Source organism: Merops nubicus, unplaced genomic scaffold (genome assembly GCF_000691845.1).
Source record: "Merops nubicus isolate BGI_N331 unplaced genomic scaffold, ASM69184v1 scaffold42288, whole genome shotgun sequence".
NCBI lineage: Eukaryota > Metazoa > Chordata > Aves > Coraciiformes > Meropidae > Merops > Merops nubicus.
Genome location: NW_008627123.1, coordinates 1 through 21483, shown reverse-complemented (window position 1 = coordinate 21483; position 21483 = coordinate 1). Strand labels below are relative to the sequence as shown.

General features: G+C 41.3%; 2 protein-coding genes across 2 annotated transcripts; one reads left to right on the top strand and one right to left on the bottom strand.

Annotated features, from left to right (window-relative positions):
* Positions 1-4354: 4354 nt before the first annotated feature.
* On the top strand, positions 4355-7251 carry LOC103778621 (rhabdoid tumor deletion region protein 1-like; the record flags this gene model as incomplete). The annotated part of the gene is made up of 3 exons (XM_008946218.1): positions 4355-4580; positions 5910-6043; positions 7010-7251. Coding segments are annotated over 3 exons (602 nt in total), but the record flags the coding sequence as incomplete, so codon positions are not given.
* Positions 7252-16746: 9495 nt separating this feature from the next.
* Positions 16747-21135, bottom strand: LOC103778620 (sodium/glucose cotransporter 1-like; the record flags this gene model as incomplete). The annotated part of the gene is made up of 4 exons (XM_008946217.1): positions 16747-16970; positions 17796-17898; positions 18893-19108; positions 20967-21135. Coding segments are annotated over 4 exons (712 nt in total), but the record flags the coding sequence as incomplete, so codon positions are not given.
* Between the last annotated feature and the right edge of the window lie 348 nt (positions 21136-21483).

The window sequence follows — 21483 nt, the reverse complement described above, 5'->3', positions numbered from 1 at the left end:
TACAGGGTTCTCAAACTACGCTCTTGTGACTGGTGACTCAGAAGTCTCCTCAGGGAGTCTAAAGAGTAATTTTTTATTTTCAGTTGAAACAGTAGGGAGCAAGGAGTTATTAAGGAAGGTGTGCCAGGAAAGAATCTTCTGTGGTCATCTTGTCATCCAGAAAGGAAGCATTGTACAAGCACTGCATTTTTAAATGTATATCATATCTGCTAGCACTCACTAGTTCAATAGACACACAGTTTGCTACCTCTAAAGTGGGGCTAACTATCGCAGCGCTCCCAAGAGAGCTGCTGGGTGTAAACCTTTTGCCAGGACGCCTGAGGCACTCCCAGTGAGCAAGCCGGGATCGCGGAGCGTCCCGTGCAGAGGTGTGGGCAGCTCACCTCCCTCCCTCTGCCCCTGCCTCGCTTCTCCTGGGGTGCCCCTGCCGAATGGAAGTGCTGGGACTGAGCATTTCAAATAGCTGTGTGAACGCTGCACAGAGACAGCCGAGCTGTTAACAGAACTCGTACAGAACCTGTTCACATACTTTTTTACTATATTGTACTCACCATGTCACTTTATAGCCATGCACAGGGCTCATGCTTCAGACTGAAATAAGCATTTAAATGGCTTTGAGTTGAAAACTGACATTTGTAAGGAAAAGGATTTGTAATGTGATTTAATTGATATATGTAATCACAAACCAAAACAAAACATCACTGTTATGTACTATAAATTACTCCTTTGTCTTCTACAAAATGGAATTTGTTTACATGCCCTGAAGCCATAATGAGAGAACAGAATAAATGGCAACTCCTCCTTGGCTTATTTGAAAAAAAGAGTCAGGAAAGGGAGGAAGAGAGCGGCCATAGGGTTATGAGAAGGAAGAGATGAATGCTCAGATAAAAAGCAGCCCAAGGGAAGGTTACAAGATCTCAGAAAAACAGATCAATAATTATGTTAACTATGTGGCTGCAAATACAACTATTTGCATTTTGAAAACATTTTTCCCTACTCCTTCACTCTGAGCAGGCTGTCTAGAACACTCTCTGCAACAGACATATCACCTTCGGAGGGGCAGTATTTCAATGAGAAGTTAAGATCCTGAGGATGCTGCCACATTTCTTCAGTATAGGACTACTAGAAACACCAGCTCACCTTCCCCTCCTATTGCTTGCTCAGTAAGATGCAAGGATCTAAGACTGCTCTAATTTACAAGTGACTCTCAAACAGCTTTCCACTGATTTTGTCTCTTCCCTTTTCCCTCCCTTGACCTTTCACCGTTTGGTTCCCTTGGGAAAACCATGACAAATTTCCACCTGGAAATTTCAGTCTCAGTGTTAGTTAGTCTCTTTTTGTTGGTGGTGATGGCCTTTCCTCTCCATCCTCTTTCTCTTCACTACACTGAGACTTTTGACAAGGTCAAACAATTCATCTTTGTTTCTATATTTATACCTGGGAAGCTCCCTTCAGCAGCTGACAGCATTTCAGATAGGACAGTTTGATAAAAACAGCAGATAAGAAAGCTCTTGATACAGAGACCTGTCCTGGTAGACTAAAACATATGTTTAAAATATTAAAACAGCCTTAGTCTTCATACTCAGCTCCATGGTGTTTTCTGACCTCAGAATAAACACTACTTAATGGCTCCACAAAATAAAAGCTATCCTAAACAACACTCTACATTAGCTTGCCAGCTTACTGAAACAAGACAAAGTGGCTTTGTTGTGCGTTTTGCACTGAGGACTGCAGTGTAATAGCAAAGGCTAACACCAAAAGAAGACACAAAGTGCAAATGCAATGATGAGGGGTGACTGAGCCAAAGAAAGTCAATAAACATTAACTGGAAGGAATAAACTCAAGGGCCAGTGGAAGCAATCCTAATTGAATATATTGGTTACGTATATTAGAAGATAAGTAAAAGACACAAAGAAGTGAAACCTAAATGCTGATAGTACTTACTGGCAATATGATGATAAAGTGATCAAGAGAATTGAAATAAGTTACTAAGGAAGTCCTGAAAAAGAGGGAATTGTAGGAAACTAGAGATGGAAATGAGGTGGGTGAGTTAAAAAATGGCCGTTAAGTATTTGAAAGCAAATGGAAAAAATAGTCATGGAAACCTTTCTGGGAAAGAAAAAAGTATGTCTACCAGCACAAGAAAGGTAGACAGAATCCTCTGGCAACAGTTGTTACAGAAAGAGGGAAAGTTAAATTAAAGCAAGCAGTGGCTTCTCTTGGCTCAAGCCAGAACGCTGACTGCTCTGCAAGAACAAGTGTTTGCTTATGACAGGATACAATGAAATGCTTATGGTGTGGCACTGTCCCCAGGAAGACTGGTGTTAATGTCAATTAAAGCTACGCAATGGCCAGAGTTTAAACCTCAGTTCTTATTTACTCTTATTTATATTTTGGGTTATCTTATCTAGAAAGAAGGAAATTACTTTAAGGTCAAGCAGCCCAGATTTGGTTTTGGTTCAAAAGCATCACAGATCATCTGGTGAAGCAACTGTACAGTAAGTAGGTGTTTGCTACAGGCAGTGTCAGCTTATAAGTCTATCACCTCCAATTCTTCAATCTTCCTTTGAAATTGTACCTAACAAATTGTTTTTATACTGATCCACAAAGCATCCCAGAATTCATAAGTTACATGGTGACTGTGTGAGCAGCATGGGTATCCCAATGTCATGCACACAGACCATAGAGGTTTTTTTCTATGAAAGACTTCAGGAGGAGTTTTAAAAGTTGGCTTTGAAAAAACTCTTGCCTTTCATAGGCTGTTTCACATACAATGCAGTCACCTGCAATCCCTGCCAAGGAGGTCACTGCAGTGCTGGAGTCACCTGCACAAGCATCAGCCCCTTCTCAGGGACCTCTCTGAGAAAGTCTTTTACCAGACCAAAAGTGCAGGATTCCCTTATCACATCTTTCTATGGGGACAGCATAAATGGGCTGTAGCTGATCCTTGAGAATTTTCTTCTTTTTGTTCCTCCAGGGGATATAGAGTTTGGGGGTTTTCTTTTCAAGAAAAATGCCACCCCACCCCCCCACCCCCATCAAGGGATACACACAGCCACAGTTTCAAAAATAACATTTTTTCACTTTCCTTTCCTGCTTTGCCTTTCTTGCACAAGGAGAAACCCTCGGGTTTAAAACATTGTTAGGCTTCAAGCGTGAATTGTCCGAATCTGGTTTTCCTTATTATTTATTTGAATTCTCACAGTAACTAATCTCCAAATGTAGCACAGGTAGTAAGCGCTGTAATAATATCACCTAGGAGGTGCCTCTCTGCGTTTGCATTGGTGAAGTGGATCCTAGTAAGACAGTAACATAAGTTATTCAATGTCAGCAGAATCTCAGAATTATGCACTACGGAATAACCTCTAGATTAGAATTGTGTTTTTCACCTGATTGCCAGGTTGAGGGATTTTTGCCTTGCACTAGCAAGGGCCATTAGATCTCTCCCACTTGTCCCTGACTGTGGAGATTCACTTGAAAATAACTTGATGACTCTTACCCGCAAAACTTCCTTATCTAACCATATCTGAATCACTTTGAAAGGAGCTACATTTCTCTTAGCAACAGGAGAATGAGTCTTAGCAACCAGGCAGCTGGAGAATTCTGTTTTCATGTAGTTACTCATGGACAGTACGTTCTGCTCTCTGCTTTTCCCATGGCATTGCTGTTCCAGTGTTGAGTTAGTAAAGTGTAAGAAATGGTACAAATCAGACACTTGCTCACAGCAAAGACATCACTTGCAGGGCAAATGATCATCTTTCTACCTTTGATGCTGTTTTCTTCAGGAGGCAGTGCAAGAGTACTGACTGTTGGAAAGATCAACATTTACATTTTCCCCAGGACAGAATTACTACAAAGTGATGCATGAGGAAGCTGACAGCTTCCAAAACTTTTACTTCCCCCACAGAAACCACAGGAGAGAAAGTATTAGCTCTCAAGTCTCACATCTCAGCCTCTCTTGGCATCTGTCCATGTTGAGAATAGTTAGAAAAAACAATTATAATGTGACTTTTAGATTTCTTCCCCATATTTTCTTAGCAAGAATGACTTTGGTAGAAATATTATAGCAGGGGAAACTGGGAACATGGGTGCAATTGCCATTTTAGTTATTACCTGGGCTGATGTCTTTACAGGACTGCTGTCAGGAAGCTGGGGAAGCTTCCTGAGGAAGCAATGCTACAATGGCATTTATGAACAGAGAGTAGTGTGGTGGCTTCCATCTCTCAAGCCCATATCTGTGTAAGGAAATGGGTTATTATATGTATTTTGATCCTACTAAGAAATCCAAAGTGCAGGTAGAAATAGTAAACGCACCCACACCTCACCCATGTTCCTCCTCTGTCTCCTCCTGTAGGGGCTGTTGGCATACTGCATGCCCATTTGATTACATCACTTGTACTCAAATTGAAGACTGAATCGGATGAAATCCAGGAGCTAATCCTCGACACACTCTCCCACTGTCTCCATGTGGAGGCTTCTGAAGCTCTACCAACTGGTGCCGTTACTATCCTGAAGGAAAAACTCACACACTCATCAGTGGCCATCAGAAGCAAAGCAGCTTGGGTCCTATTGGCAATTGGGTAAAGGAAAAGAAATCTGTCTGTAATACTTAAACGCAAGAAAACACTCATTTCACAAGTGAATCAGTGTCATTAGTTTATAGGTGTGTCCCCTACACATTGAAACTGTCACATTTCACACAAAAAGTAGCATCAGCCTGAATGGACACATTGGCAGAGGACTTCTAAAAGTTCTAACTGCCATCAATCAGTTAAGAAAGTAGATCCTGCAGATGAGGAAATGTCATCCCTCCTCTTCTATTTGTCTTCAGCATTGGCAATGAAATCAGGATTTTTTCTTGGTACAGCCCTGCTGAGAAAAAAATTCTTGCATGAGAAATCATGTGAAAACAAGATTCTGACCGCTATGGAGGTAGGGAGAAGTTCCTTTATCTTTTTGGACAACCATTCTCACAGAAAAAAAAAAAAAAAAAAAAAATTAAAGATCCTGGGAAACTTTCAGTGTGATTGAGGACAGAAATAGTTTTCTGGCACAGACTGCTACATACGTCAGTGATGGATCAGAAAAAAGCAATCTTTATATTAAATTTGTGTATCAAACACTAGATGAAAGGAACAACTTAAGTCCACTGTCCTGCAATTACAAAATATAATCAAAGTGCTCAACAGATGTCTAGTCTATAAGGGTCTGCAGATCATGTAGTTCACATACCAGTTGGCACAACACACTTCCTGATGTCCTCTAGCAGAGCGAGGTCCTACAGGGAGAGCGAGTGTAGAAAATGAGCCATAGAAAGAAAGCAGAAACACAACTGGAGTATGGACATCAGCTACTTCCCAGGTCCTGCAGTAGCTGGGGCATGTTAAATATTCACCACATTAGAGAAGCTGGAAGGAGAGAGAAAAAATTAACCTGGAAGAAGAATTGCTTGTAGGCACCTAATTTGACAGGGTTTAAAATCTATGTAGGGCTCAACAGCCCAGTTTCTAACTCGTTTGCCTTTGGGCCCATCAGCACACTTAATCCTACATCCCGTTACACGCTGCTGCCCATCAATCTCCAGCGTGTCATAGACAGAAAAATAAAAATTCAAACAGCACCTAAAGATAGGCTAAAAACATGTTAAGCCTGCAGCCGTGGGTTGACATGATACCACCAGTAGTGGCTCAGCAGGCAGGTTGAATGGAGCCCCTGCACAAGCAGCCAGCCCCTGGCTGTTCCCCTGGCTGGGTGGCAGTGCTTGCCATCCGCCGTGACTGCAGAGAACAGCCAGGGGACTGGCAGCAGCACTGCCAGGGAACGCAGGACTGCAGGGGGAGACGCTGTGGGTAGCTGCATGGGTAGCAGACACACATCAGGAAAGCACCTTGACCATCTTTTCTGCACAGTACTCATCCAGAGGGAAAAAACGTTGTATGTGAAGAAGTTGTCCCCGTGCTGGTGAGCCTGTTGGAAGATACAGATCCTGAAGTCCAAGCTAGTGCAGCAGGAGCACTGATGTTTGCTACGATTAAACCTCAGGGTGAGAGACAGAGGCTGTTTTTTTGGGAGGCTTTCTGGAAACCCAATTCTAAGGCAACTTAGTAACAAAACTTGTGTGTCCCCCACCCTCCGAAGTCCTCAGTTTCTGATAGAGTTAAAGCTCTTTGAGAAGCTATAAGATTAAGATGCTTTATATCTGTCTGAAGCAACTATTGTTGCTCCTCCACAGTGTCTAGGAGGGACAGTATTTCACATTTCATTGACCTCAAGTAGATGAAGAGGTTTGTGCACCTCACCTGAGTCATCTCCCTCCAAAGGAGAACATTTTCTGTGCAAGTCCAGACCACAAAGAAATCCACATACCTGAAGCTCCTCTGAATCACCAGCCCTCAACAGTGGAGTGCTACTTTCTGGAAGTGCTTTTGGTGGTTAGAGGCAGTTTCTGTCTCACAGCTGGGAGAGGAATGAATATTAATAAGGTCTGTAGCTCTCCCAGGTAACTTACATGACACTGAAAATACTAACTGCTAAATTTCCAGGGTGATCAATGAGTAATTAGACATAAAAGACTCTTAATAACAGCAGTTGTGTTCCAGTCCTCCTCTGCAACCATCCCCCTGGCTTCTGAAGACAACACAGGAATGGATCTCAGTGTTTGAAACATCTTTAAAAATAAAAGAATGGAGGATGTTCTTAAAGGCATCTACACCCCACACCCCCTCCCCCAAACAGTTTATCCTATCACTCAGTGCCTCATATATTCCTAGATAATTTGTTGCAAATGGAATAATAATGTGCAAGGCAGATAATGAAGAAAGGTGGTTTTTTTTCTCTTAAAAATAGACAGCTGGCCTTGGTCTTCAAAAGAAACACATGTTCTACCTGTGTGCACCGCACCCTCTGGGGTGGTCAGAGCTGTAGCTGGGCAGGGAGTAGAATGTAGCAACTGAAAAGCACATTGGTTGTATGTAATAACACATTTAAAAGCCAGTTTATTTCTCCACAGGCAGATTCTCAGCCCTGAGTGCTGAAGCCATTCCACCTTTACTCAAGCTGGTTGCTGAGGAAACCAGCACAGCCCGTCTGAGTGCCATCAAAACCCTCACCATGCTGGCTGAGCTACCAGAGGGCCGCAAGACTCTCCTAGAGCATGCAGACACCTTTCAGCAGTGTCTGAATGATCCCCGAGAGGCAGTGACAAGAGCTGCAGAGACTGCCATCAGTGTCATCAGATGGAAACCTTTCTGAAGGCGTGATGCTTCATAGAGATCTATTGCCCTCTGTTGTTGTCTGGCTGTAAAAGTTGCATGATTACATGAGACCTTCACAAGCAAAGCTCTCTTCCTCTGTTACTCTGGAGGGGTTCCACCCAGGAGGTCACTTGGCAACAGCTTCACATCTGTATTGCAGGTCATGAGCAGAACAGTGGGCAAAAAGAGAAGTCAGAAAAATCTGGAATTCTGTACTAGGAGTTATTTCCTCAGTTATCAAGATTTTCCTGTGATACAAGAAACCAATCCTTTTTTGTTTTCTTCACAATGTTATCTCCTTTTTTTTCTTGGAAACCTCAGCCTATCAAACATTAATCAACAACTAATTATATTAGAAAGAAAGGTTCATAATTAACCTCTCCAGCAGTCTTGTCTATGCTGAGAAATTGACCTAATGACGGGAATTTACATGAGTTTTGCTGCAAACATTTGTCGAACAGGAGATTAGAACCATGTAGAGTATCATCACAGAAAAAAAGCAATGCCAATGTCACAAAAGAGCTTTCCTGGGAGAATTATGAGACTTTCCCAGCCTAAAATATCACCAAATACTTATCAGCACCCATCTAACAAATGGAGTTGCTGACAAGACTTGCCAGCAGTGAATCTGTTGGAGATGGACCCTGCTGCCCTGGGCTAAGAGCACCTCAGCCTAACCCTGTCCCTGTGGGGAGATTTATCCATGTGACACTCCCACACTTCATGACTTCAGTCATCAGCTGTCAAGTCAATGACTTCTCGAGTCAGTTCTTTTAGGAGCAGCCCTCACCTCGTTGCGCAGCCCCTTCTGAGCCCCTCTTGCTGTGAGTGTCAGCAGCCTCTCCCAGAGCTTTAGCTCTGGCGTTTGTTCCCATGTTTTTAAGCTGGTAAGGATCTCAACAGGTGGCTTTTCTCCTTCCACGTGCTTGCAGCCAGGCTTGGGGTTGCCACGTGCACTGTCCATGCTTAGGGCAAAAGGAAAATAAGTCAGAAAGACTTTACTAGGGTAGCCCTTGGTAAAGCTCTGCTGGGGGCAGACCCCACTGAAACTGGTTACAGTGAGGAACAAAAATGCCTCTGTACTTGTGCTAGTACTTGGTATTTTGTAGTTTCATATAGCTGTAACCCATTCCCTGAGTACAGGAATTAGCAAATATAATGGAAATGGAAGTGTCACAGAACTGAATAGTTTTGTCATTGCAGCTCACTTTTGGTGGATGAGGAGGGGGCGAGAGGAAAGCTGATCCTAATGTTACAGTCTAGCTCTACAGGAGCTGGACAAGATGATCTCCAGAGGTGCCTTCCTTGTGTGTTGTATGACTAACAGCTGTCTAAACAGAGAGATGAGCAGATAAACAGAACAGAGAACTGAAAATGTCAATTCCCTCTTTTGGAAAAATGTGTTTGTTTGTTTTTCTTTAGAAAACTCAAGAGCTGTTTTTTTTTTTTTTTTTAAGAAATCTTTGTACTTCATAGAATTGAGAATAACATAGAAAGTTCAAGCTGTCTGTAAGAGCAAGCCTATCCAATCAGAGATAGTGTCTCCAGAAAGTAAGGTAGATCCTGTGTTTAGAGCTGATGGGCATTTCAGTAGCATTTCACCCGCTGTGTAGTCAAGGCAGGTCACTCCACATCGGTTGTAAATGTCTCTGTCTGCAGCTGTGAGTATGCAATTTAAGAGGTACCAACACACTAAAGCAAGCTAGCAGGACAAGTGCTGGCCATTCTCAGCCACCAGGAGAGTTACGATAGTGCAGCTGACTTGGCTTCACAGGAAATCCCATGTAGTTTTCACTCAAGTTTTGCTCTCACATGGTGTTTTTCTATCTAGAAATGACTAAGCTGTAGCTGCAAAGAAGCTGCATCATCTCTGTAAGGGGTTATTTGTCAGGGTTGCTTTTCTATTTTAGCAAGTCACTGCCACACCACAAACCACATTACCCTTATACAAAACAAACTTGTTCTGTTAGGAGCAATTGAAGTGAAAAAGTTTCTCTTCCATAACCTAACCAAAGGGTGAATTCCCTCTTCTCCTATAAAGATGTGACTTTAAAGTACCAAGTCAGTTGGATTCGTTCCCTTTGAGCATGATCTTGGCAGAACTCTGCCTTTTACACACACTTTGCATACACGAGGCCCTCACATGGAATACTTATTGATGTCAGAGTGCATCCAATTCAATAGTAGAGGACCAGGCAGCTTAATAACATGCTAAACGTTCATCACAGGACTAGGGAACAACAGAGAACAGTAGTCTCATCTACACTGACAAAACAGGAGATTGCCACAGGAAAACGCAGCAACGACGATGACAATTGTTTTACCTCAGTTCCAGTCTTCTGTCACAGCCTCTCCTGGCAATTCAGGTATCACACTTCAGTGAGTTTGCAAAATAATTAGCTTGTTCAGATGTAGAAGTAAGACCATCCGGCCTGAACTGCTCTGACTGGAAGACATTTAGGAGACATACAACCTTGAATACTGGGTTCTGAGCATCTGCCTGATTGTTGCTTTAAAGAGGACAGAAACTGTTTCCGAATAAGGCTCTACATGGAATCCATGTTCTTGTCTTACACCCTGCACAGAAAAATGGAACAAAGCTTAACTGAACTCTGACATCCAGGTGCCTTTCCACGTCAGCTTTCGTCTCAGCCATTCTCTGGCACTATCACATCCAAGAACACAACATACAGGGGGGTTAGACTTGATGATCTCTGGAGGTCCTTTCTGACCCCTAACATTCTGTGATATGATATTTCAATCAGAGCAGCAATTCCACTTGGCTCTATTGACCACAGACTGCCTATGCAGATGCTGAAATGCAGCATCTGTATATGGGAACAGCCACAAACCACTGCTGTACTTTATACTTATAAAGCTGTATTTACTGGGAAAAAAAGGTTACAGATGTAATTCAGATTCACATACTGAGGGCTGTGGTTCAGCTTGCTGCAATTTATTGAAAGGACTGCAGATAATAAACATTTGCAGGAGGCACAGCACAGTATTTGACAATGGCAGCAGAGCTGAACAGCCTCGGTGATGCAAAGGATGCTAGAGAACACACAGTAACACAGAAACAGTCCCATTTATCACAGCACACTGGTCTGTAATCTGTGATGTTTCTAGAGCTGTAATATCTTGGTGTCCAAACATTTGGTTCCTCATACCAGGAGGCCAGTGGAGGAGTGTATACAGCAAAGGCACAGTGCAGCAAAACCCACCACAGTGTGGGAGACCAGGGAACAATGCACAGATCTATCTGATGTAGCACAGAAATATCACACTAGCTCCTTAGTAATCCTGACTATACAGAACCTGAATTAAGAGGTAAGTTTTTATTCTACAAAATCATTTTTCAGGGTATATTAAAATATAACACACAATTGCTCCCATAGGAATATGCTGATTCCTAAATCTCCTTCCTAAAATAAGTTTCTCAGCCACAGTCTGGTATCCTAAATGTCCCTTCATATTCTTCATAAAGACCTCGGAGATCTCAAATGTAATTTAAATTAGCTAAATAGGTAAAACTAACTAAATGTCCTGATGTATTTGGTGTAGTTTTTTTCCTTGAGAAAATGTAGACATGCTTTCTTATTAAGTTATTTTGCAGGAACTAACATACCCTGTTTTATTAGAAGATATAACAAATATGGAAGAAATATAATTTTATTTGGCTTATACTATAGGCCACCCATATATTTAGAAACAAGGCACAAAACCAACATGTAGATATCACGACCATCCACCCTGTTAACAGTTACTAAATGTATGATAACTTTTTGCATATGTTTAAGTGTATTTCTGAATGTTCCTGTTAAAGCAGTGACTATAAGATGGGAGACGAGATTATTATAAAAGAGTAGTTGGGAAATCAAAGCAAACAAGAATAAGTCCTTGAAAAAGTTTTCACAAATAGAGAAACTAATGGTGAAAGCAGGAAATAGGTTGACCCAAAACTATTTGGAAGAGAGACAAAAAACAACCCAGCACCAAGAACAGAAATAACACGGTAAAAAAAAAAAAAATACAGAGCATAGGCCTGGATTTTTATGTTTGGAACTCTCAGGACTCTTATTCATTATTTAACATGTTCTATAGTTTAACAAAAAAGCATTTAATGAATTTTCACATTAAAAAAAAATCCTTAATCATAAGGATTTTCTTTTCCTTCTGAGGTACACTAAGTCTCGAAACAAAGGAGAACAAGATGTACTGAAGTTAGAGTAACAATATATAAATAACTGATAACTGATCATGATATGATGTCAGATATCACTTAACTGTTGAGTACAGTGCTGCCCTTAAGACAGTGCACAAAATGAAAAATGCATCCGAAAATTCTCCTACTTATGTTCTGGTAAAACAAAAAGGTCACCTGTCCTAGCATGTCTGAGGCAGGAACAGTTTGGGTCACGTTCCTCCAGACCTCACCACCAAGACAGTGACACCACAGGCATCCTCTCCTTCTGAATTGCTTCATACACATTATAAATACTTAAATGAACACGTCAGGATCTGGTGCTCTCATACATGATAATTAAACTCATTGTTTCAAACGAGACGCTGTGTTTACAGCAAGCCTTTGTTTTTAGCACTGTGTGCTCCACAGTGCTCTACACTACAATGACATTAGCGCCTGTGTGGATTTTTAACATCAATGAAAAATGATTTGTCTCTTTAGCTTGAAGCCAACAGTGATTAGAGCCAAGATATAATTAATGTTGTCCTGGGTCAATACTGGAATTAATTCAGTTACACTCTACACAGACCAAGTTTTCAAATCAGCTGCATAACAATTCTCTCAGTGATATTGGGAAAACACAGGACAGCTCAGGAGAAACAGGACCTTCCTGTATGAACTTTGTGTTGCACCCAGGCAGAGCTTTGTTGTGTTTTTTTTTTTGTTTGTTTTTGTTTTTGTTTTGTTTTGTTTTTTGTTTGTTTGTTTGTTTTTTGTTTTTTTGTTTTTAAGCAGTTTCTAGAAGGTTAAGAACATTATGGCTCTTTGTTCTTGCAACTATGGACTCATTTCCATGTCCACATTTGCTTTCAGAAGTCCAGGAGTTGGAAACCATTCTGTTCTGCTCTAGAAAATGGCAGGGTTTAATTCTGTTCATGTTCTAAAGCAGGGAGTATTTTTGCTTTCCACCACTATGTTTTCCACTTAAAAAACAAACAAACAAACCTATTAAAAATGCATAGAAGCAAAAGATTTGTCCAAGGACAAAATAGAGTCTGTGAAAATCAGGTTTGTCTAATTACATTAAACCAGAAGGGCAGAATGTCTTTTCTGTGGCTACACACAAAATTAAAATGCTGAAAAATTCAAACCCAGGGCCTATTTTTAGCCAGACAAAATTTACAATTTAAATAAATACTATTGTAATAATTTAAGATACTTTGACTATAAGCTAAGTTTCTAAAGCTATTGGCTTTGATACTGTAAGTAAAATTGCTGCACAGAATAAGAATGAGCTTACACTTACCTCAGCCTGAAGTTCCTCCACTTACTTTAAGAAAAGTGGGAAAGCTGCTGACCCAGGGCACATTCCACTGCTCTAGCCTTAAGAGCTCCCAGGTGAGGAGAGGGTGGGCTCCAGAAGTTCTTTTTCATAGCTTCCTGTGGTAGGTGACAAGGTGTTCTTCAGGAGGGACAAAAAAGGCAACCTATTTTATTAATAAAAAGGGTAACAAGCTCAGGCACTGCTGCTGTCTTTCATCAGAACAACTAGTAGTTGTTGGAGCGAGTGCAGTTTTACTCCATCCTGTAAATTCTCTAGCACAGGCCTTCAATACACACCCCATGAAAAAATGCTATGAATTGCCAAGTAAAAACCAGGGGGGGTTTTTTTGCACCATTGATCTTTCTCAGTGGTGCATTGCCCTCTGTTGTTAAATGTGTGTTACTGTATCTGAAGTTAACCAGAAGGGAAGCTCCCTAACCACTGCTCTCTTCCCTTGCTTTCTTGCCACCACATGCATAAGACCATTAACTAAACTTAAATAAAAGCAGCAGCCTTCCTCAGAACAGCTTTGCTGTGACCCTGTCACGGACCCTGCTCTGTGCAGTGTGACTCTCTGTCCCCAGGAATACCAGCTTTAAACGCTCCTCCAGCTCAATGCTGCAAACCAATCCACTCAAGTGTTCCTCAAAGACAATAACCAAGGCTATACAGCTTTTCTCCCAAATGCCAGTCATCACTGCTGGTACATACATTTATCATTCCTCTTTGCTCTCATTTTTGTGTCAGCTCTCACTTCATATAAACGCTTCTAATTTTACCAGTTAGTTAAGGAAGGGATCTGAGCAGGAGTGGAGCCTGTTTGCAGGGCAGCTGCTGCTGGTGCTCTGATCACAACGATCGCTTGCACCTGAAGAACTCAGCCATGCTGAGTCTGTCCTAATTCACCACAGACAGATGTCTTGGTTAAAACCAAAGCATGCTTAGCACAGGTATGTTCCAAGTTAAGCCACAGACCTTCCCTCCCCTAGCATTTCAGTGCATAAGCTTTTTCAATAACAAAATAATAAACCCAAAATCTCAGTTCAAAGAACAGAGTGTTCTCATGATCATTAATAATTAACATTTGTGAGATAGTTGGATATATTTGTTATGGCTGATACAGAAAAAAAAAAAAAAACATAAATTAAAAGTTTGACTTGGCCTGAAATTTATGTAGTAATTCTTAAATGGAAGATCTGATTTGTTTAGTGTGTGTTCTTTATATACCAGTGTTGTAATTGGCTTACAGTGCTACTAGGTGGATTTTATTTCATTTTGTGCAGTCAGTTAAAATAATTCTGGGTATCTAACTAAAGTCTACTCAAATGAGCTGTGGCCCTATATCTTACCTGACAGGATAAGCTGGGATGGCTCAGGGTCAGCTGCAATAGACTGGTTTTATGCTGTACATTGTGCTATTAGCCAGAGCTATCGCTGGAGTGTCCCCACAAACCTGAAGTATTTCCAACTTACAGTCAGACATGGGGAACAAGCATGTGCTCACTGTTCCCATTCCTAAAGCATGAGAATGCCCAGGACAGTTCAAGCTACTTTTTGAGTTTTCTCTGAGAGTGTCCCACAACAACACCTGTAACTTGGACACATTTGCTCTCCAACTGAAGAAAAGTCACTTTTTCTCCATTAAAATCATGAAACTGCCTTTGAATGCAATAGCTACCAACCTGTGGTGGCATTTAAGTATTAATTTAAACATTAAAAGTTTTATAATCTGTCTACAACGTCAGGTAACTTTTCTGTGAAATTCTACAAAATTAGAGAATTACTTTAAGCATCAAACTTTATGTAGACATTTGAACTCTGCCCTCTACAACGTTCAGTTTTCAGACCAGAACAAAACCAGTATGCTGAGGACACACAGTGAACATCCCTGGGAAACAGAGAGTGAGTATTTCAAAATTCTTTAATCCTGGGGAGGAAAATGAAGCAATGGTGCCTGATTGATCAAGAGGTCATCTAAAGGCTGCTCAGCCTGCCAGGAAATCACTTGTGTTATTTCTCTTTATCCAAATGTCTGTATATTTTCACGAGATTTTTCTTTTTATAACAAAGCAAGATAATGAGGGATCTGGGCAATCCTTATTAAAGTCTTCCTTGTTTGGCTGTCATTACTATTACCCAGAGCCAAAGTCTAGACACCAAATTAAGCTTTGCTGTCCTCCATCACATTATATAAAAATCTCATCATTTTGTAGACACCAAACACTTCAAAATATACAAATACTTTAATACATACAAGTCTTCATAGCCCATTAAATATAATTAATTCCGTGGTCTTTAAAGTACTCTATTAACTGTAAGAAAAGGGTTTTCACTGGTACTTATAGAGTATTGATTTGATCTGGCCTATGCAAAAGGTTTCAGTACACTGCAGAGATTACACTGAAGAGCAGCAATCCTACTAGAATCCAGAGCACTTTGGTTTAGATCCACATGAAGAAAATATACTGCCAGAAGGATGTGAAGTAAGGGTGATTAAAGCTAGAGGAGCTAGCAGCGTTGTGGTGTAGCACACACAAAGGGACTACACAGGCTTCCCGTTGAGATGCTCTTATTGCATGTCTAGTGCGTCGTGCCGGAGAATCCAGGGCTCCAGCCAGGAGTTGTGCTGCAGCTCCTCCACAGCCACCGGCGTCTTCTCTTGACACCCGATTCCCCAGGAAGCTGAATTAGGTGATAGGAAGATCTATTGCTTTCTGCTCTGAAGTGTTTATCTTTTCCTGTGTCTCCAGCTGGTATCAAACTTATCAAGTGGAGACAATCAGACTGGCGTAGCTGCTATCCCACAGCTGTGACTGCACTGTTAACTCACACTGTCACACAGCTTGAACTCTCTTTCTCAATGAAATCTTCAGTAGCAAGATTTATAGCTTTGCAGAGAAGCAAACAGTACAGAGCCCTCAAATGCACTTGGACGGAAAATGCAAACCCAGCACTGTGACGTTTTGCACTTCTAACAATGTGGGTGGATTGTTCTGTAGCACCATCCATAAAAAGAGGCAATACATTAACACCAAGCCCACAATAAAGAGGTCCTAGTGACTGTGGGTAGAGATTAACTTTGACATACCCAGATGGGAATGGATCAGTAAGAAGTAAATACATATATACACCACAGAGATCTATTTTAAATATATATAATATATATAGTGCATATATATAATGTATTGCATGGGTATATATATATATATATATGTATTTTGTATAAAAAAAGCTTCACATTCAAGTATAGATATGTATTAAAATATAAAGAGGAGGATCTCTTAAAGTTAACCTTAAACAGAGAATCTATTGTAAGCAGAATTCTTTTTAAGATAATCAAAACATTTTCCCTAATTTCAAAAGGCAATCAGTTCAGACAGTTCAGTGTTCCACTGATTACTGAGAAACACAACACAATGACAAGGGATAAAAATGGGGAAAAAGATATAATGGAAAGTTAGATATAGTGTCAAATACATCAATATATACATAAATTCCTAAGATATCCCATGCTTGCAGAGAACAAAAATGATTTTTAAATTCAAATTCTAAATATGGTCCCTCAGTTGCTGTGGGTTTTTTTGGTAACCAAATTATCATAGTCAAAGGAAAAAGAAACTTGAATGGTCAGAAGAAGGGCTGAAAATGAACCCTAAAATGTAGTTCACAAACTGACAGGAAATATGGCTCATACAGCCTTGTTATGCACCTGAAATATGAAATGTATGAGTAGAGAGAATATTGGAAGGAAGCTCTGAACCTCTAGCTCTCAATTGGCTCAATGTCTAAACAGAAATTCTCTCTCTTGAAATTCCAGTGGCCTTTGTCTTTTCGAAATTATGATCACAAAATCACCAAGTAAATCACTCTGATTTTTTACAAACATAGACAATGAAAATACTAAATGTGTCTAACCCTGTAAATCTACAAGTCATTGTTTTTGCTTGACAATTCAGTACTATCTCAGAACTGTAACCAGAGGTTTATGCAAAGAAGGCATGACAAAATACAGCCACAGTCAACAGGATGATGCCATTGATGTTCACAACATTTCTCCAAAGTGGCACTTCACTTGTGTCAGTCAGTTTCTTCTTCAGTGCTTCTTCTTCTTCCTTGCTCAGTTTGGGTCCTTTTTGTTGATCTAAGCCACAGAACCAGTTGTACACCTTCTTAAAGCATCCCGGTTCTTCTTCACTTTCCTCGTTAACTGGAAAGAATCACACACTGGTCATGAAAGGTAAGCATGAACCACTGCAAGCCCTAGGAGATCTCTGTGACTGAGGACATTCCTACATTTAATACAGAAGCTCTGATTTATGGGTATAATTACATGGGAAGATTTTAATACAGGCAAGTTAACACTGTGTTTTCACGACTCGCCTGGAAAAAGGATGTTTTTCCTACGTGTTGCAAGTGAGCATTTTGCAACCTAGACACTTGGTCTGGTATTGGAGAAGGAAACCATGCTGCAAAGCTTAAAGTACATTTATTGCAATACTTTCTACACTTTTAATTAAAAGGCAAATAAATGAATTTGAGGATACTTATGAAAAGGAACTTGGCAGCAGGACCAGAAGCCCAGCAAAGAGAGCAGGTGGTTTTGTCCACATGGATGACTGGCAAGTCGCTTTCATGGTGCCTTGCACCAGACCTTTGCTCCTTCAATCCTGGTTACTACCCACTGTTTCCAGGTTGCACTCCAAATGCCAGGGGTGCAAGCAGTTCTGCCAGCACGCAGCACCTCTGCTGAGTGGCTCCACTCCTGGTCCTGGAACAGCCACCTGGCTACCAAGAGAACAGGATTTTCTCCCTTCAAATCCACTTTGCTTCTGATTTACACTGAGCTTGATAGGTGGGTCAAAAGGCAGCTTGGTAGCCATTGAAGTATGCGGGGTTTGAGGCTGCTTGTTACGGGGAGGGAGGGTGTCTCTGAATAGCAAGCATGTTACTGTTCCTTCAGGAATGCAATGTGGATACTCAAATATGTTGATAGCATCTGTAGCTATTACAACAGAAGTAATTCAGCAGTTACCTGATTCCTGATCCTTTTCATCAGCTTTCTCCTTCTCCTCATCTGCATCCAGATCGATACGTTCCTCTTTGCTGTTCCGCAAAGACCAGCACAAGCGGTAAAGCTGCCGGGACACAAAACCAGCTTAGGAACCTACAGCCCTGCTGCACAGACAGTCTGGCCAACGGTTAGGGTTACTAGGAGTCACTGAAGATTTGTGACAGAGAAATTAAGACATTTGAATTTTTGGATTGTAAAATAAGACTTTTTGGCAATTGGGGCTGATCTGTTCAAGAGCAGTTCTGGGGAAAAGGCCCTGGGAGTCCTAGTTGGTAGCAGGATGACCATGAGCCAGCAGTGTGCTCCTGCAGCCAAGAAGGCCAGTGGCATCCTGGGGTGCATTAAGAGGTACATGGTCAGCAGGTCGAGGGAAGTCATCCTTCCCCTCTACTCTGCCCTGGTGAGGCCCCCCTGGAATACTGTGTGCAGTTCTGGCCTCCTCAGTTCAAGAAGGACAAAGAACTTTTGGAGAGGGTCCAACACAAAGCTACTAAGATGGTCAAGGGCCTGGAACACCTGTCATGTGAGGAATGGCTCAGGGAGATGGGGACGTTTAGCTTGGAGAAGAGGAGGCTGAGGGGAGATCTTATTAATGCTTATAAATATCTAAAGAGTGGTTGTCAGGAAGAGGGGGCAAGGCTCTGCTCAGTGGCATCTGGTGATAGGGCTAGGAGCACTGGCCACAAGATGGTGAACAAGAGGTTCAGCCTGAAGATAAGGAAGAATTTCTTTATGATGAGAGTGACAGAGCACTGGAACAGGCTGCCCAGGGGGTGGTGGAGTAGCCATCTCTGGAGACTTTCAAGGCCTGCTTGGACGTGTTCCTGTGTGTTGTACTCTAGGTGATCCTGCTCTGGCAGGGGGGTTGGCCTGGATGACCTTTTGAGGTCCCTTCCAGCCCCTAACATTCTGTGAATCTGTGACTATTTCCTTTCTTTTCTTACAAGAACAAGTGGGTAGATGAAATGTCAGGAAATAATACACCAAGTACCAGTGTTTAAAACTAGTGGTTTCATTGAGTTCCATTTCTTGAGAAGCAGGACTTCAGCAATACTCACATGTACATCAGGAATGGGCTTAGTCATGAAGGAGACTCCCAGGATAACAATGGTGGACACCCCAAAGAGAATAATTGCAAAGTAAAGGTAGTGGATCCCACAGATGATGAACGGGCAGTTGGAAGGGTTCACACAGTTGCCAGTTCCATAGGCAAACTCTGCAATCATTCTACTGAGGCCAGTTAGCAGCCCAATCATCAGGCCCCAGAAGGCACCCTGCAGACAAAGTGACAAAGTTATCCAAATGAGTCATTTCAGGCATGGAAATAAGCTGTAAGCCCTGAATAGTTGCTGGAGAAAACATGGAGGCAGTTGGATGTTACATTGCCTTTGGCACACAGGCTTTAACCCAGATACTTTCAGTGACCACATTTACAGCTCAACGTATTAACCATTGTGAGTGGCAATGATCAGCAGCTCAGAGAAAGAATCTGGAGAACACCATCTCCACGCAATGCTTCCTCACCCAAGACAGGCTCTAGCCACAAGCTACACATCCCAAGGGTTGTTCTCATATCTTTTTATCTTTGAGAGCTAAATCCCTGATAGCTCTATCATGATGCAACCAGCTAGGAAGTTTGTGTCATTCCTCCTGAAATATGTGTCTGGTTTATCTTCTGGTGATTTGGTAGCAATTAGTTAAAAGTTAATTCTTGATACTTTAGTGGAAGTTTTGCTGGATGTTTACTGTAGGGGAGATGGAATGCTGTAATAGGTTACCTAGAGACACTGTCAAGTTTCCACCCCTGGAGATGTTTAAAACCCAACTGGACAGGACCTGAGCATCCTGCTCTTGTTAGCCCTGCTTCTGAGTAACAGGGCGTGGACTAGTCCAGAGGTGCCTCCCAATCTCAATCACTCTCTGGGTTTGTGAAGTCACAAAACTGATGATCGTAATACAAATCTATAAATTCTGGTTAAAAAAAAGCTAGGTTTAATGCTGAGTTTAAGAACAAAACAGTTCTAATTATTCAATGGTCAAAGTTACAAAAAGGTTTGAGGTAGAACAAGAGAGTTAATTCTGTTTCTGGCAGAAATAAGAATGATTCTGAACAATAAATATTGATAAATCTTATAAGTAATTACAATATTGGAGTTTATCTTATGCCAGGCTCCAACTCTCACAAGCTTTGATGCTTGTCTCCCCTATTTACTCAGCTTTATAGTGTACAGTGTACACAAATAGTGAGTTCTTGCTCAGCTAAAATTCCAGCTGAAGTCAATGACAGATTTAAAGGAAGGGCACAAAGATTTAACCCCTTTGTGAGGTTTAGCCATATTGGGATGGGCTTTGGAACATCCCTGGTGTGTAAAACAGGCTGTTCGTGGATATACACACAACCAACCACTGAACTAGTCTTGAGAGAAAATAGGGTGAAAAAAGTTTGAGTCATATTCAAAAGCCTTCTCTCTCTAGGCTTCCTCATTGAACTCATCCTCCTTGGAGAGAACCTGAGCAATAGGCAAGTATTGGAAACTGAATTTCTGAGTTTTCAGAATGTCTGAGATCCCAGTTACTATGGCTGGCCTATAGTCCCATCAAAGCATGTGACAGACCTCATGCCTTCGGGGTTACTTAGTTACAATACTTCTCAGGTCACTGCTCTAAGAATCAAAATCAGTGATTCCCAGACCAGGTACTAAGAGCAATGGAAAGCAATGCATGAAACAACAGCATGTTTGTTTAAAAGACAGGTGCCAAAATATATAGAGATCAAGAGGAAGGTGAAAGGTGATACATTTGGTAAAGCAGTTTGATGACCAATATCCTAAAAGTTTACTTTGAAATATGTCTCCATAAACTATCGATATGACACAATTCTTGGCAAAATTATAGATAACCTAAGTTTCAGAGCTATCTAGGAATTCCTAGGTGACTGGTTATTTATCAGGTTGGCAAAGAACATCTCCAAACTCATCTCTGAGACCTCAGGCCCTGGAGTATGGAAACACAGAATCCCTGGGCTGTAGCAGGATTAATACAAAGAGGAAGAAGCTGATAATAAAAGACACCAAAACAAAAAGCAGTTCTCCCAGTGCCTCAAGGAACAGAGCATGCCTGCTGTGTACGTACCTGCTCATTGACCCGTTTGCAGAAGACAGCGAGCAGGAAGACAGCAGCAATGGGAGGTCCCAGGTAACTTGTAACCGCCTGGATGTAATCGAAGAGCTGCCCATTTTGAGCTGACTGCACCACAGGAACCCAGGCTATGCTGATGCCAATTAAAAGTAACATAAATGCCCTGCAAACACAGCCAGATATTCAATTAGCCACCTGCTTAGAAGCATCTATCGGAAAGAAAAAAACAGAAATTGATCAATAATATAAAAGTCCATTTTGTATTTCAAGCAGAAAAATCAATGATAATGCCCAATTAACATTGAACAAAGAAAAGAAATCCACATTGGACACTGTCTGTCAAATATCAGGCAGTGTACAGCTAAACATGCAATCAAAGCATAAAAAATCACTTTTTTCCTTTGTTCGTTACATCTAGAGACAAACCAATAGCTGATCAATTAGAAGAACTAGTTGATTAATGCTGTAGTATAGTGTAGCATAAAGCCTATGAAGATATTTTAAAATGGTT